The 16,485-nt window shown below is 49.3% G+C and overlaps 1 protein-coding gene across 1 annotated transcript in view; it reads right to left on the bottom strand.

Moving 5' to 3' along the window:
• The window catches only part of LOC130116426 (glutamate receptor ionotropic, kainate 1-like), a 41,715-nt gene that overhangs the window by 21,414 nt on the left and 3,816 nt on the right, over nt 1-16,485 (bottom strand). The window contains exons 2-7 of the mRNA XM_056284337.1: nt 15,815-15,918; nt 13,869-14,012; nt 9,557-9,664; nt 9,250-9,294; nt 4,152-4,268; nt 3,234-3,437 (exon numbers count right to left, since the gene is read on the bottom strand). Coding sequence (XP_056140312.1) covers nt 3,234-3,437; nt 4,152-4,268; nt 9,250-9,294; nt 9,557-9,664; nt 13,869-14,012; nt 15,815-15,918 — 722 coding nt within the window. The remainder of the gene's footprint in view (nt 1-3,233; nt 3,438-4,151; nt 4,269-9,249; nt 9,295-9,556; nt 9,665-13,868; nt 14,013-15,814; nt 15,919-16,485) is intronic.

The raw sequence follows: 16,485 nt of genomic DNA, 5'->3' as shown, positions 1-16,485 counted from the left end.
TCGCCAGGGGGACGGAGCACATGGAAGGATCACGCTACCCCCCCCCCCAGTTCTCCCTCCTGAACAGGCACCCCGGCCGACCAGACGAGGTGCTAGAGCAGCGATCAGGACACATACCCACATCCGGCTTGCCACCCGCAAACATGGTCGATTGTGTCTGTAGGGATGCCCAACCAAGCTGGAGGTAACACGGAGATTCAAACCGGTCATCCCCGTGTTGGTAGGTAACGGAACAGACCGCCATGCCACCCGGACACCCCATTTCAAACATTGTTAAATAAATGTATGACGTTTTCATATACTGAAAAGATTATTTTGTCGTAGAGCTAAACCGACAAATTCAAGCCACGTAAGTCAATGGTCGTAGGTTAACCCAAAATATTTTGAGCAAATGTGATGCTCCTCCACTCCACCAGGCTGTACCCATGTTAAACTCGTTTCAATTTGTAATACTAGAAGTATCATATCGATCTACCAAACTTATTAAAGACACTGCTTACGTGAAATGTTGAATACTATTATAAAATAATGACCATGGACAGGGGCATGCGTCCCTTTGCATCCACCTGGTCTACAGAAATGAAGAGAACAGGCTACTGTTACATTACATTCATTACAGTCATTTAGCCGACGCTTTTATCCAAAGCGACTTACAATAAGTGCATTTAACGTAGGAAATCAGGAGAATTACTAGTCATCAGAGGTCATAGGTGCATCTAAACAAGCATCTAAGAGCAAAACCAGTGCTAAAGTAAAAGTGCAAGAAAGACTTTTTTTTAAATGAGTGAATACAATAAGTGCTAAGAACAAGTAGCAGGGCAGTAGTTCTTAAAGAGGTGAGTTTTCAACTGGCGCCAAAAGATGGGCAGTGACTCCGCTGTCCTGACATCAGTGGGGAGTTCATTCCACCACTGTGGGGCCAGGACAGAAAAGAGCCGTGACCGGGTCGATCGGCAGCAAGGGCCTCTGAGTGACAGGGCAACCAGGTGTCCCAAGGCAGCAGAGCGAAGTCGTCAGGTGGGGGTGTAGGGCTTGACCATGGCCTGGCGATAGGAAGGAGCTGTTCCTTTCACTGCCCTGTAGGCTAGCACCAGGGTCTTAAACTGGATGCGAGCAGCTACTGGGAGCCAGTGTAGGGACATGAGAAGGGGAGTTGTGTGGGAGAACTTTGGGCGGTTGAACACCAGACGAGCAGCAGCTTTCTGAACAAGCTCCAGAGGTCTGATGGCCGATGCCGGGGCGCCAGCAAGGAGGGAGTTGCCGTAGTCCAGCCGGGAGATGATCAGAGCCTAGATGAGCACCTGTGCCATCTCATCGGTGAGGAATGGGTGAATCCTCCTGATGTTATAGAGGAGAAATCTGCAGGAGCGAGCAACCGATGCAACGTTTTCAGCAAACGACAGTTGGTCGTCCAGGATCACACCCAGATTCCTTACAGTCTGAGTTGGCGTCACCACGGTGTTGTCAATGGTGATGGCCCGGTCTCGGTGCGGGCAACCTTTCCCAGGGAGGAACATCAGCTCTGTCTTGTCCAGATTGAGCTTCAGGTGGTGTGTCGCCATCCACTCTGAGATGTCAGTCAAGCACGCAGCAATGCGTGTCTCTACTTGTGTGTCAGAGGGAGGAAAGGAATAGATCAGCTGGGTGTCATCGGCATAATAATGGTAAGAGAAGTCATGCGAGCGAATAACAGAACCCAGGGATGTCGTGTACAGGGAGAAGAGGAGAGGACCCAGAAGCGAACCCTGTGGAACACCTGTAGTCAGTCTGCGAGGCTCCGACACAGATCCCCTCCATGTCACCTGGTAGGAGCGACCCGTCAGGTAGGTTGCAAACATTGAAAGTGCAGAGCCTGTGACACCAAGCCTCTCGAGGGTAGAGAGGAGGATCTGATGGTTCACTGTGTCGAATGCAGCTGACAGGTCCAGGAGTACCAGGACAGAGGAGAGAGAGTTTGCTCTTGCAGAGTGCAGCAATTCTGTCACTGTAAGGAGAACCGTCTCTGTCAAATGACCCACCCTGAACCCAGACTGGTTGGGGTCCAGGAGGTTGTTCTGGTGGAGGTACAAAGAAAGTGGGTTAAAGACAGCATGTTCGAAAGTTTTGGATAGAAAAGGTAGAAGGGAAACTGGTCTGTAGTTTCTGACGTCAGAGGGGTTAAGTGATGGTTTCTTGAGAGGGGGGTTTGACTCTAGCAGTCTTGAAGGCTGATGGAAAGCATCCTGCCTGGAGGGAGGTGTTGATGAGGTGGGTTAGATAGGGAAGGAGTTCAGGTGCTATAGACTGAAGAAGAGGGGGGGGGCGGGTCAAGGGAGCATGTGGTGGGGCGACTGGATGTGATGAGGTTTAGAACCTCATCGGGGGAGAGGGGAGCGAGGTGGGATAGGGTGGGACATGGAGAGGTGAGGGACGGCGCAGAGGGTGGGATACTGCAAGCAGCACTAAACGGGTGGTGAGAAAAGGAGGATCTGATGTCGTTAACCTTCTTGTCAAAAAAGTTAGCGAAGTCATCAGGGAGAAGGGAGGAAGTAGGAGGAGGAGGAGGTGGGGGTTGAAGAAGTGTAGAGAAGGTTTCAAAGAGTTTCTTAGGATTAGAGGCAGAGGATAGGATTCTAGAGCGATAGAAGGCAGCCTTAGCAGCAGAAAGGGCGGAGGAAAAAGTGGAAAGAAGAGACTGGAAGTTGAGAAGGTCCACTGGGAGTTTGTCTTTTCTCCATTTGTGCTCTGCCACTCTCAGGCTCCGTCTGTCAGTACGTACTGAGTCGGTCAGCCAAGGGGCAGGTGGAGTTGGGCTGTTCAGCTGGCCAAGACCATACACCAGTCTAACCATCACCATCCTCCTTCCCAGTAAGGAAGAGAGGACTGGCGGACTTCTTCATTAAAAAAACAACAACCAGCTGTCATTGTTAAAAAGAAGAACAAACAGACTGAAACTCCACCATCTCGTGCAGCATCTGGCTTTATAATAAAACCAGTAATTTTGAAAATATGATAGGGCTAGGTTTTTAATCATGAACTTTTTGGATCATATGTATATCATCTTTTATTTTAAACTGTCCAGTCCGCATTATAATACAAGTCAGAAAGACTAAACTCAAACTCAAAATATGTCTTCTTTTTCTAAAACTGATACGCTGACACCAGCTGCGAGAACATAATGGAAATGATGCCACCATGGTTTAAAATAGGCAACTATTAGACACGTAGTATTTGATCCTGCCGTCTCAACCCACATGGTCGATGAGCTCGCGGACCATCCCGTTCCACTCCCCCTTGTCATTCTGGGCGCCATATTTCCCATCGGCCACCAGTTTGACCTCGTACGTGAAGCCCAAGATGTTGGAGAGCTCTTTCAACAGGTCCAGACAGTAGCCCTCGAAACGGTCATTACCCACCAGCTCCTTATCCGACTTCTTATACATCACATAAGGGTTTTCCTGTGCAACAAAGGAAGAAGAAATATCAAAATGATGGTTGATTTAAACACATGCTCATTCTCCGCGTCCCTTCTCTTGACATTGTTTGTCCCCTGTGTAAGGAGTGTGTATATATGTATTTGGGAAGATATATGGAGCTGTATTTTCAGTAATGTAGTGGAAATTGTCTAATATATTAAACACCTCCCCACTATTACGCAACTTTCTCGAGCTGTTTCCTGTTCTGTTGCCCCCCCCCCCCATTTTCTCCCTAATTGTACTTGGCCAATTTACCCCACTCTTCCAAGCCATCCCGGTGGCTGCTCCACCCCCTCTGCTGAGCCGGGGAGGGCTGCAGACTACCACATGCTTCCTCCGATACATCTGGAGTTGCCAGCTGCTTCTTTTCACCTGACAGTGAGGAGTTTCACCAGGGGGACGTAGCGTGTGGGAGGATCACGCTATTCCCCCCAGTTCCCGACCGACCAGAGGAGGCGCTAGTGCAGCGACCAGGACATACACCCACATCCGGCTTCCCACCCGCACACACAGCCAATTATGTCTGTAGGGACGCCCAACCAAGCCGGAGGTAACACGGGGATTCGAACCGGCGACCCCCGTGTTGGTAGGCAACGGAATACCCGGACGCCCCTCCGGTTTTTTTTAAATTCTCCAATACTTTTCTTCTACAAAGTACCGGTATGTACTCTTCCCTGTCCCCCCCCCATCCCTCACCAGTATGGTGGTGACGATGAGCGTCCTGTTGGCGAGGGAGTCCGTCACGTTGTTGTTCTTGTCTCGGCTGGACCTCTCCGTAAGATTCAGACCTGTGTACGAGTTCCACACAGCGATCTGGACGGACAAACAAGATTCGAACTTTACCGAAACATACACGTGTGCTGGAATAACCAGCAACATGTAGGAGATGTAGATTCATGCCCAGGGCCAATACTTGTGTAGAATGAAATTCTGATTACATCTGAGATTGTTGCTCGATTTGTTTCAGAAATTGCTCCAATAACAGTTCAGAGCAGTGTTGTGGTTCGTTGGTGAACAGCAAAATTAAAAATGAGTGAGAGTCTTGCTGGAGCATGGCATTCTGTAGTCCATCCATTATCCAAGCAGCTTATCCTAAGTAGGATGCTGGAGCCTATCCCAGCAGTCATTGGGTGGCAGGCGGGGAGACACCCTGGACAGGCCGCCGGTCCATCACAGGCCTGACACAAACACATTCACACCTAGGGACAATTTAGTACGGCCGATTCACCTGACCTACATGTCTTTGGACTGTGGGAGGAAACCGGAGCACCCGAAGGAAAAACACGCAGACAACATGCAAACTCCACACAGAGGATGACCCCCAAGGTTGGACAACCCCGGGGTTCGAACCCAAGACCTACTTGCTGTGAAGCGACCGCGCTAAGCACTGCACCACTGTGCGGCCTTCTTGCTGTGAGGTGACCGCATTCTTTAGTATTGGTCACATTTCCAGCTCCAGAGGAGGCGCTAGTGCAGCGACCAGGGCACATACCCACGTCCGGCTCCCCACCCGCAGACATGTCCAATTGTGTCTGCAGAGACGCCCGGTCAAGCTGGAGGCAACACGGGGATCTGAACTGGCGCTCCCCGTGTTGGCCCTGATATTATTTTCTTTATGATGGATTATAAAGATATATTTCATAATGACAAGGACACCTGCCATTGTAGTATTCTCTCTTTTTGAATCTTGATTGGGACCCTACCAACAGCAGAGGGAAATGCCACTTTAAATCATGACCCTCTACACAGAAACTGCTTGAAAATGACATAAAAAAGGAAATAAACATCACATTAAAAGGAACAGTGTGAAATAGGAAGGAGAGAGGGATGGAAAGAGGGGAAGAGATGCTGTTTCGCCCTGTCATATTGGGACAGCAGCTGTGAACTTGTGTTTGGTTCCTCCGACCGGGGGGAATAATCCGGACAGTTATCAGATTAGAGTAAGCATCTGGTGGCTGGATTTTGACCCTTTCAAATCCCTTCACTGGTTAAGAGGAGTGCAAAGGTCACGGGGGCTCATGAAAGTGATCCAACAGACCAACAGAGTTAAGTGCCTTAGCCGGGGCAGGGGTTACTTATTTTATTCAATCAAGCGAGCGGTAAAACAAGATTTTCTCCCCAATTAACCCAACTCAGTTTCTGCACGAAAACAATGAAACGTAGTACTTCTCATCACGGCTGACAGACACCATTTGCCAGCTATTCGTTGGCAACCTACAGTGAGAGATTATTAACAGAATGTACAAAACAGCAGGGATGGTCTCACGTCCCCTGAAATAGACTAGCAAGGTGAACCCACGCAAAAGCTTTGATTCCTGGTAAATGCAACTTGAGAAAATGGAAATGAAGAGCAGACAAGTCAGCTGGATTAGAGACAACAGAGACATGGGAATTTGAGTGAGTCAAGACTCGCAACACTGCTGGGATTTTCACCCAACGGTGTGCCCCATTCATCCGTACGGGTCCGCTACCCGCAGGACGTTCAGTCATCCAAGACATCCAGCGAGCCGGTAGACAAAAAAATCAGCTCATTGATGGATTGAGTGGAAGGAGGACTGGCAGGACTTCTGCAGAGCAACAGATGGTCTACAGTTACTGGACTGACAGTCTGGTACAGCAGTGGTGCTAAAAGTCCAGTATACAAATGCACAACCTATTGCTCCGTGACTATAAAATGGCTTGACAATCCGCAAGCTTACAGATTTACACTTCTTTTTCAGCAAAAAAGAAAAAAGAAACTGCAGCTCCAGCAGAAAAAGAACCAGAACACGGAGGGCTTGAAAACTGTAAAAGAACAACTGTTTGACAAGTCCCATCTCTTGCTGTTTCACCCCAATAGGAGAACTCTACGATACGGAGAACAAATTGTGAGTTAATCATGTCATCCACAATGTGGGCTGGTGTTTTTTCACACAGATCCTATCATCATCATCATCATCATCATCATTTCCATAACCTATGGAGGTTGTAGGAGCACAGCTGAGGCCTCAACAAGTCTCAGTTGAGCCATCATTGTGTTTCGGTAAGGGGAGTACCTGGTGGTCCCTATCTCCTCTCCAGGTACGGATGGCCGTTGGTTCACAGAGGAACTCATCCGCCCTTTGACAGGTTTTGTTTTTAGTCCTGCTGGGGGTCCACCATGACATGGTGGTGGTGGGTCATGGCGGACACTCTATGGCTGACATTTTCAACGCCATAAGAGACAGGGACAGATGGGGGCAACGTCATCAGGCAGGCAGTGCGAGCAGCTAACGCCCACAAGGACAACGCTAGATGAGTAAGTGAGTGAGTGAGTGAGTGGGGATCCACACACCCACCTCACAACAACCCAAGGGTTGAAGTGGGGGTGCCGGGTTAGTCGCCGACGACCCGACGGTTGCAGTTTAACGTCGAACCCAGGACCAACACATCTTATGCGGGCACCCTAATGAAAGCGGGGCCATCTTTAAATGCTACACAAGGTATCTGAACATAGCTGCCTTCCTCTTGTAATTCATTTGTGAAAGGTCATTTTCTTTTAGCCAAACAACCCCTCATGCCTTGGGGCCGATTGTCCAGGGATGACCACATAACATAAAAATATATTCTGATTCATGCAGTGGCCAGCCCAGTCACCACATCTCAACACAGCTTAGTGTCCAGGGGATAGCATGGCTTGGTGTTTAGCACAGCTATATCACAGTAAAAGGGTCTTGGGATCAGTTCTAGCTCATCTGTGTAGAGTGGTACATGTTCTCCCCGTGTTTATGTGGGTTTCCTCTGAGCACTTCAGGGGAATTCTGAATTGGATTAAGTGAGTTTGGAGAATGGATGGATGGATGGATGGATGGAATGAAATAGAACGAGCCATCCAGAGTAAAGGTCCACAACCAGCCAACACAGCACAACAGTGGGAGGCACTGGAGTCAGTATGGACCAACATCCCCATTGAATTTCAGCACCTTGTTGTCCATCAAACTGATGCAGCTCTTAGGTAAAAGAGGTGCAACATGACATTGGGAAGGCATACCTAATGTTTTGCCCTCAATGAACATTTATAAGTGCATTAGCATAACTTTCCAAACCATGTAATGCAGAACCTGCCATCTAACGCCGCTCCACCCCCTCTACCGACCCGGGGAGGGCTGCAGACCACCACATGCCTCCTCCGATACACGTGGAGTCGCCAGCCGCTTCTTTTCACCTGACAGTGAGGAGTTTCACCAGGAGGACGTAGCACGTGGGAGGATCACGCTATTCCCCCATTACCCCCCCCCCCCGAACAAGTGCCCTGACTGACCAGACGAGGCGCTAGTGCAGCGACCAGGGCACATACCCACATCCGACCAAGCCGGAGGTAACACGGGGATTCTGCCATCAAATTTTATGATTTTTCTTCCAGTATGGGCTCGAAGTTGTTCAAACGCCATCCGCAATGGAAACACGTACTGTCTTTGCGTTCCCTTCATTTTTCTGTATTTCTTTGAAGCTCTCCCAAATATTAAGCTGGCCTGACCGGGCCACTGAAATTCAGGGCTTATAATGAAATTCAGTTTGCGCCAACCAAACGGCAAACGGAGACGGCTTTCATCCCCACTGAGCTCGGGGTTCAAACTTACGTGCCTGACAGAAATGTTCCCGAAAAGAAAAGCGGGCTATAAAAACAAACAGGGACGGTCTCTCAAACACTGCGCGTTAAAGTTCTTCCTGAGTGCCAAGACACGTCTCAATAAAAGAAAAGCCAATTAGACAAGAAACCTCATAACACTGTGCAGGGGAGGGACGCCAAAGAGGAGGCGTTAAGAGGAGGAACTGCAATGTCCACAAGGTTTAAATGTAAATGCACATGAGTAGTTTCCCCAGCAACTTTTTTTGACCCCCCCCCCCCCTTTTCTCCCCAATTGTACCCGGCCAATTACCCCACTCCTCCGAGCCGTCCCGGTCGCTGCTCCACCCCCTCTGCCGATCCGGGGAGGGGCTGCAGACTACCACGTGCCTCCTCCCATACACGTGGAGTCGCCAGCCGCAACTTTTCACATGACAGGGAGGAGTTTCACCAGGGGGATGTAGCGCGTGGGAGGGTCACGCTATCCCCCCCCTCTGACCAAGCTTCCCCAACTGTGTCTGTAGGGATGCCCGACCAAACCGGAGGTAACACGGGGATTCGAACCGGCGAGCCCCGTGTCGGTAGGCAACGGAAGAGACCGCCACGCCACCCGGACGCCCCCTTCCCCAGCTGCTCTGACTGTGTTTGGTCTCAGCCATCATCTCCACGGTGTGTTTAACACACCAGTGCTCAAGAACTAACATGGCGGCCACGGCTTGATAATTGATTTATCGGGACCATAAAATAGAGCGTTTTATGTGAGCAGCTTTGCCATATAGTGGCACTTCCTCCAAGGGGAGGCTCTGAGGGGCTAAACATCTTGAGTGGAATTAAACTTATAGTGTAAATCACCACTTCTCTGCCCAGACATATGCTGCGTTCTCACCTCCTTGCCAGGCAGGCAAGGAGGCCTGTACCCTCCTCTAATGACAAGCTCTCCTGCTTGCAGGGACATATTCATGTAAGTAAAACAAGCTCTGCAGTTAGTGATATCTCGCAGGGTGGTGGTGGTGGTGGTGGAGGTGGAGGTGGGGGGGGGGGGTAGCAATGCCGGATACATAGCATCGCGGCACACAAGGAGAAAACGGTGAAAAGGGACGGGGAAACAAGGTGAGTACAGACACTGAGGTTTTCTCGGAGAGGCGAGCTGGGGGGAAAAGGGGGTGTAAACCCACAAAGGCGTCAGCCCGATAGGGCACGGACACGAACCTTGGTCCACCGTTTATTAAGGCGACTTCCAGCCTCCACAAAGCCCTTTTGAGAGAGTGAAGAGGATAAGGTGGAGACAGAGAATGGGCTGCATGAGGCACACATTCAGTTGTTACAAGCATTGTCAGCTGTGAATGCAAAAAAATGAGACCGTATAACAATGAACCGTGCAGGTGGAGGTGGGTGGGGGGGGAGAAAAACTCTTTTACACACGAACACGTCACCACCATATGCTCCCATGTGCATGCTCGTGCATGGAAGCAGCATGAGCGTGGGGTAATTGGCTGCTCCGTTTCTCTGTACGCACCCTTGTGGTGCCGTCCTCTTTGAGACTGATGATGTCCAAATTAAAGTCTCTCCTCAGGCCATCTGTCTTATTGAGAACAATATGACCTGTCAGTCCATCCCACTGGGCCTAAAGAGAAGCAGAAGGACAAGATTCAGAAGACTTAAAAAAACAAAACGACAACAACAGTATATGTAAGGCGGCCTTCGTTTCATGTATATGCGGAGTCTAATTGAAGTCTCGGGGGCGAACTCCTGTAGGAGGAACTGGCAGCATGGGGGAGAAACGTCCCCGATGGCAGACAGACAGACAGACAGACAGGTTGAGCACTCAACTGCTCGGTTTTGTTGGCAACTGGAAGAAGGATACATCACCCTCCAATTTATGTGCACCCATAAGAGTAGGGCTATGGCTACATCCTGGGTGCATATGGGTGTAACTATTTGCAGAAGAAAAATGGTCACTGATGTGTTTCTCAGCCAAAACGTTGCCTGTTTTGTTATCGCTTTTGATTTCATAAGAGTGAGGCTGGATCTAATCTGGAGAAAGATCACCATGATCAACTTGCAGGATTGGTCTGGCCTAAAAAAAAACCCATCTCTGGCCAAAATAAATGTTGAACTTAAACCTGCCCTAGGTATCTGGGCAGCGTAGTGGTCTATTCCGTTGCCTACCGACACAGGGATAGCCCGTTCGAATCCCCATATTAGCTCCGGCTTGGCCGGGCGTCCCTACAGACACAATTAGCCGTGTCTGCGGGTGGGAAGCTGGATGTAGGTATGTGCCCTGGGGCCTCATATATCAATCGTTACTACGGGCAAATTTGTTCTTGCACACCTGTCAGACAAACCCGAGGATTGTCTGACAGGCAGTAGCAAAGCATGATGGTTATTTGTAATTCCTTCCTCCTAGCATCTATTGTCTACCTCTTGCAATGAGCAATCACCCGGGCCTGCAAAGACATCGGTGTTAGCCAAACGGTGTCTAAATTCAGGGGCTACCCAGGTTCTACACTGGTCCCTGAGACAAACTTCAGGGCTAAAAAATCCCATGGGTGTGTAAGAACAAATTTGCCCATAGTAACGACTGACACGAGGCCCCTGGTCACTACACTAGCGCGTGTAGTAGCATGATCCTCCCAAGCGCTACGCCCCCCCCCCCCCGGCGAAACTCCTCACTGTCAGGTGAAAAGAAGCGGCTGGCGACTCCACATGTATCGGAGGAGACGTGGTAGTCTGCAGCCCTCCCCGGGTCAGCAGAGGGGGATGGAGCAGCGACTCGGAAGAGTGGGGTAATTGGCCGGGTACAACTGGGGATAAAAAAGGGGAAATCCCCCCCCCAAAAAAGGGAGACACCCCCCCCCCAAAAACAAACCTGTCCTGGAAAACCATGATACATGTATTTGCCAAAATGCCATGGAAGGAAACAGAATACTGGGATGTGGGTCTCATCTTGTGAGATCCACCACATTTAATGGCAGTTATTAAATACTCATAGACACGGCACAGATAAGATGAATTGCTATGGCTACCGCCAAATGAGAATTAAGAGGAAAAAAAAAAAGTTGCAATAGTAATTCGGCCATTTTACCGTTTTTGCATCGCGTTCTCAGCTTTAGGAGTATGAGGAGTAGATGGCAACACATATCAGCATAATACCCACTTTTAAATGTCATCTGATACAGTACTGAATCTTAAAACCATGCTCTTCTCAGAACAAGAGATCGGGAGACGCCAACGGGCTGGCATATTTTATCTCCGTTTATTTCAAATGCCTCTGAATGCTAACAAGCGGTTTCGTGGAGGCCATTTGTAATCTTGGTGGTGCTCTTCTGAACATCTGTCCTGTCTAGCCTCGCTCTGAGGTGCTGTCAAGTCATTTCTGGAGGAATCCCTATTTTTCCGACTAACTCGAGAAAAATAACATTCCCAAAAATAACATATCAGACGAAATGGGGTTTTTTAAGATGACCTTTTTTCTCCGCGTGTCTGACTCCATTGGATCCATGATACTTGCTGTGAGGGCTTTCGCAGTTGCAGTGACAAAAGCCGGAGACTGAGTGACAAGTCAAAGTAGGTTATACAAAACCTCCTGTCTCAGAAGGACATGGAGTGTGTCTGAAATGAGCCGGCAGCAGACAAGCAATCGGGAAGACTCCATATTGCACTTACTGCCGTGAAGCGAGCACCTCTCTGCACTTACTGTACGCCACAGAAGAAGGCCAAAGGTGTCCCTGTGTACTGTGTGGGTGCTTGTGTGTATCTCATGAAATTCTCAATAGAAAAGTGTCGATTATTCTTCTTCGATTGATATGGAGTAAACCGCACAATGGCAAATGGACCGCATTTTGTAAAGCGTTTTTCTAGTCTACCGACCACTCGAAGCACTTTACGCCTCTCATTCATCCATACGTTCACACGCCGATGGCGAAGGCTGCCACGCAAGGTGCCAACCTGCTCATCGGGAGCAGTTAGGGGTTCAGTGTCTTGCTCGAGGACACTTTGACACGCTTGCCGCAGGAGCTGGGGATCAAACCAGCGGTCTTCCGATTGCTGGACGACCCACTCTACCTCTTGAGCCACGCCGCCCCATGAACAATCTGTATAACGCAGTTAAGGGTGCATCGTGCTCACCGAAGCTGAGAGGAAACGTTCAGGTTACAGGGTATCAGAATTAATTGGGCCATTTTTGTTACTGACACTAAAGCTGCAGCCTCCGTTCTCTCACGGACTTCTGCTGGAGCTTAAAACACCTTTTAAATTGCTGGCTGAGTGTTGCCGCTTACTGCTCTCTCCCAGGCGATCCTTCAAAAAGCATCTATCACGCGATAAATACCACAGGACGGGTGCCTCAAAGGACGGGCAGTGACAAACAATGACAAATACCTGAAGAGGAGAGAGACAGAGAGAGACAGACAGACAGACAGACAGACAGACAGACAGACAGACAGACAGACAGACAGACAGACAGACAGACAGACAGACAGACAGACAGACAGACAGACAGACAGAGAGAGAGACAGAGACAGAGCAAGAGAGAGAAAGAGAGAGCGAAAGAGTGAAAGAGAGCGAAAGAGAGAGACAGCGAGAAAGAGTGAAAGAGAGCGAAAGAGAGAGAGAGCGAGAAAGAGTGAAAGCGAGCGAAAGAGTCAAAGAGAGCGAAAGAGAGAGAGAGCGAGAAAGAGTGAAAGCGAGCGAAAGAGTCAAAGAGAGCGAAAGAGAGAGAGAGCGAGAAAGAGTGAAAGCGAGCGAAAGAGTGAAAGAGAGCGAAAGAGAGAAAGAGCGAGAAAGAGTGAAAGAGAGCGAAAGAGCGAAAGAAAGCGAAAGAGAGAGTGAAAGAGAGCGAAAGAGCGAAAGATCGAGAGAGAGCGAGCGTGAGAGAGCAAGAGAGAGAGAGCAAGAGAGAGCGAAAGAGAGAGAAAGAGAGAGCGAAAGAGAGAGAAAGAGAGAGCGATAGAGTTAAAGCGAGCGAAAGAGAGAGCGAAAGAGAGAGAAAGAGAGAGCGATAGAGTTAAAGCGAGCAAAAGAGAGAGCGAAAGAGTGAAAGAGACCGAAAGAGAGAGAGAGCGAGAAAGACTGAAAGAGAGCGAAAGAGCAAAAGAAAGCGAAAGAGAGCGAAAGAGAGTGAAAGAGCGAAAGATCGAGAGAGAGCGAGTGTGAGAGAGCAAGAGAGAGAGAGCAAGAGAGAGTGAAAGAGAGAGAAAGAGAGAGCGAGAGAGTGAAAGAGCGAAAGAAAGCGAAAGAGAGAGTGAAAGGGAGTGAAAGAGCGAAAGATCGAGAGAGAGAGAGCGAGCGAGCGTGAGAGAGCAAGAGAGAGTGAAAGAGCGAAAGGGAGTGAAAGAGCGAAAGATCGAGAGAGAGAGTGAGAGAGAGCGAGAGAGAGAGAGAGAGAGAGAGAGAGAGAGAGAGAGAGAGAGAGAGAGAGAGAGAGAGAGAGAGAGAGAGAGAGAGAGAGAGAGAGAGAGCGAGAGAGAGAGAGAGAGAGAGAGAGCCTATGAGTACCATGACCAGGGAAATACAGGCTGGAGGACTGAATGATGCTGCTCCTTCTCCATGGCAGGCAATGGTTCTCAACTGGATTTAAGACTTAGGAGATCAAAACAGTAACGCATCAAAGGCCTCATTTCTGGCTGTCGGCATCCCGTCTGCCAATCAGGCGAGGCCGCATACGTCCCGCTTATAAACATTTACAGCGCACACAACACAGCGTCACGCTGTATATGAGCAGGACAGGGCCGAGAGGGAAGCCGGCCTTCAGCCGAGCAAAAAGTAGCACAATATGCTAACGACGTAGCAGTACGCCGGCGCTCCGTATCCAAGCCCCCGACACTCACCTCTTTAAAGAGATTCATGAAACGTGGACCAAAACGCCAGGGTTTATGCCGGTGACACTGCAGAGAGCTGACTGTCATCTGCGTGGCCCGCTGAGACGCGATGGCGACCATGAAGACGGCGTCATACATCAAGGCCGCGTCGGTCTGCGGAGGCGACAGTGAGAGACAGATAGAAACTTGGGCACTCTCGGAGAAGAAATTTGTTTTTCACAGCACACAAATGCTACACCGAACACGCAGAGCACAAACAGACGGCATTTAAAAACTAAAATAACCCAACACCCATATACCCCGAAGCCCTGATTAACCCCGGAAAATCCCGTGCATGCCAGCAGAGATTCACATGGGCAGGCAGCAACACTTATTCTGATGACTCCTGTAAAACAGCTTTCAATGTGGAGAAAGAAATTTGGTGTCCTGAAACTGGTAGTTTTAATGCAAAACAGCTGCGGGAAAAAAAAACAGTTGCAAAAATAATAAACTGCAGGATAAGGATAAGATGGGAAAATATGAAAGCGAGATAAAAAGGACAACGAAAAGTGGATTGGAGCGTGTTGAGGTTGTGGAAAGAGGATGCTGAGAAATGAAATAGGCAAAGGAATAGCGAGAAGAGATATAAGGGTGGAGGGAGGGGGGGGCAATTAATCACTGTCCTCAGCTTTCACAGAAGGACCTGGATCTCTTTCCCCGTCTCAGCCGCTCGTCAGAGACCCGTAGATCAGCAGCAACCAGCCGCAGACCGACGGCAGCCTGCCCGTCTATATCCAGAGGCCCGAGTCACGCCGAGCCCGGCGACCGCCACGCCTCCACTCCAGGCAGGTACAGCCGGGAGGAAACTGACCGTAATAACTGACAGACAATGCCGATTATTGGTGCCATGTAGAGGGACGAAAGAGACAGTTTCCCGGCCACCATGAGATGGGGGACAATAAAGGTCTGTAGACGGCAGCCTGGAGAGACTGTGTCTGACTTTTTAGACAGACTGACTAAAGTTTTCAGGGAAAACAGCGGTCTAGCACCACCAGTCCAGAGCCCTAGAAAGAGAGAGTTACGTCAACTCCGTAGACGTCAATGGGCCAATTATTTAACAGCAATGGCGGATCATGGGAGCCCCGGATAGTTCCAAACAGGGCGACCCGGGGCAATAGGATTTCTGTGGCGAAGGTGTGTTTCTCGCATTAATCAAAGGTTTATTTACAGGTACGAAGCTACAGTTGACGTTTTAATGATGACCATTTTACAAGCACGTTTGAGTCAAATTAACGATGTAATTTAAAGCGTGACAGCTCGTCAATTCCTACCCATGCGCATAGAATAGGTGTCCCATTGGACTATATCTATATCTATATATACATGTAAAAATCTGAAAATATTGGTTAGTAGTTACCAGAAATGGCGGCTAAGCAGTTCATTTAAATGACCCGCCAAGCTTGGTTTGGAGCTATTCGGCGGCTACACGAACCACGTGACCCTCTCGTATTCTGACCCCTCGTTGACGCAACTCTCTCTCTTTCTAGGGCTCTGCGCCGGTGCCGCCGAACGAACGAAACGACTCCCCCCGTATGAACGGCAGTTCAAGACCTGTTTCCTGGACGGCATGGAGGGAGAAATCAGCCGTCAAGTATGCAAACGCGGTGTGGGCTGGGACAGAGGACGTTTGGCTGCTGTTTAAGAGCATGCCGTCCATGTTGAAAATATGAAACTCTCGGAGACAAAAGCATAATGAAATAATGAAATAAAGTTGGGTTGACTAACAAGCTTCAAATGGTACAGCTGGCACAGTTCCAGACTCAGCAGGGCCTTGACAGAGGCAGAGGGAGAAGCAGAGCGTGGCAGTCCCCTTCGGAGCAGAGGCCGAGCTCCGAGTAGAGGACCCCGCAATGTAGGCCCTCGAGACGAGGGGTGTTGGAACTGCGGGGCCGCGATCATTGGGCAAAAGACTGTACCGAACCAAGAGGGGGACCGGAACCCACTGGACAGACGCGGTTGAAGATGAAGCGTGACTCGCGGCTGGGACGGGGGAGATTCTGGAGGCTGGTGAATGCACCCCCTATATTACACACACACATACACACACCAACACAAGACAGTCAAAGGGCATTCAATATGACAGAAGTGAGCACATTTGAGAATTTACCTGAAACCATTTTAGAAGTGGTAGAGAGAAAAAAAAAAAACATTGCATTTTGGTTGGCTCCAGAGCTAAGGTTTCACTGAATTTCAAGTGCCCCCGAAATCGAGCGGTAGATATACTGACACTGTAGGAGCATAAGGTGCTGTGGTAAGGGAATTATATACCACGCCACTGTCGGTCGTCACAGAAGACGGTGACAGAAAAATCACTCTTCTCTTTTCCAAATGTTGCCCTGTAAATCTGTTAGCTACACATGTGGTGTGTGCACTGGGTTGTGTTGCATTTTACAGAGGAACGAATCAAGGTCATCAGCGTTCCAGACATCCCAGGTCAGTATGTACAATTAGGGTGTGGCAAGCCATTGTATACTTACCAATGGGATATGTCGCCATCGGAGCCGAGATCAATAACCTCTGCTTTGCTTAAAATAGTGCATACTCACGTGTCACCACAGCACACGTTCATAGGAGATTCTGATTTGCA

Source organism: Lampris incognitus, chromosome 8 (genome assembly GCF_029633865.1).
Source record: "Lampris incognitus isolate fLamInc1 chromosome 8, fLamInc1.hap2, whole genome shotgun sequence".
NCBI lineage: Eukaryota > Metazoa > Chordata > Actinopteri > Lampriformes > Lampridae > Lampris > Lampris incognitus.
This window is presented reverse-complemented; position numbering and strand designations above follow the sequence as displayed.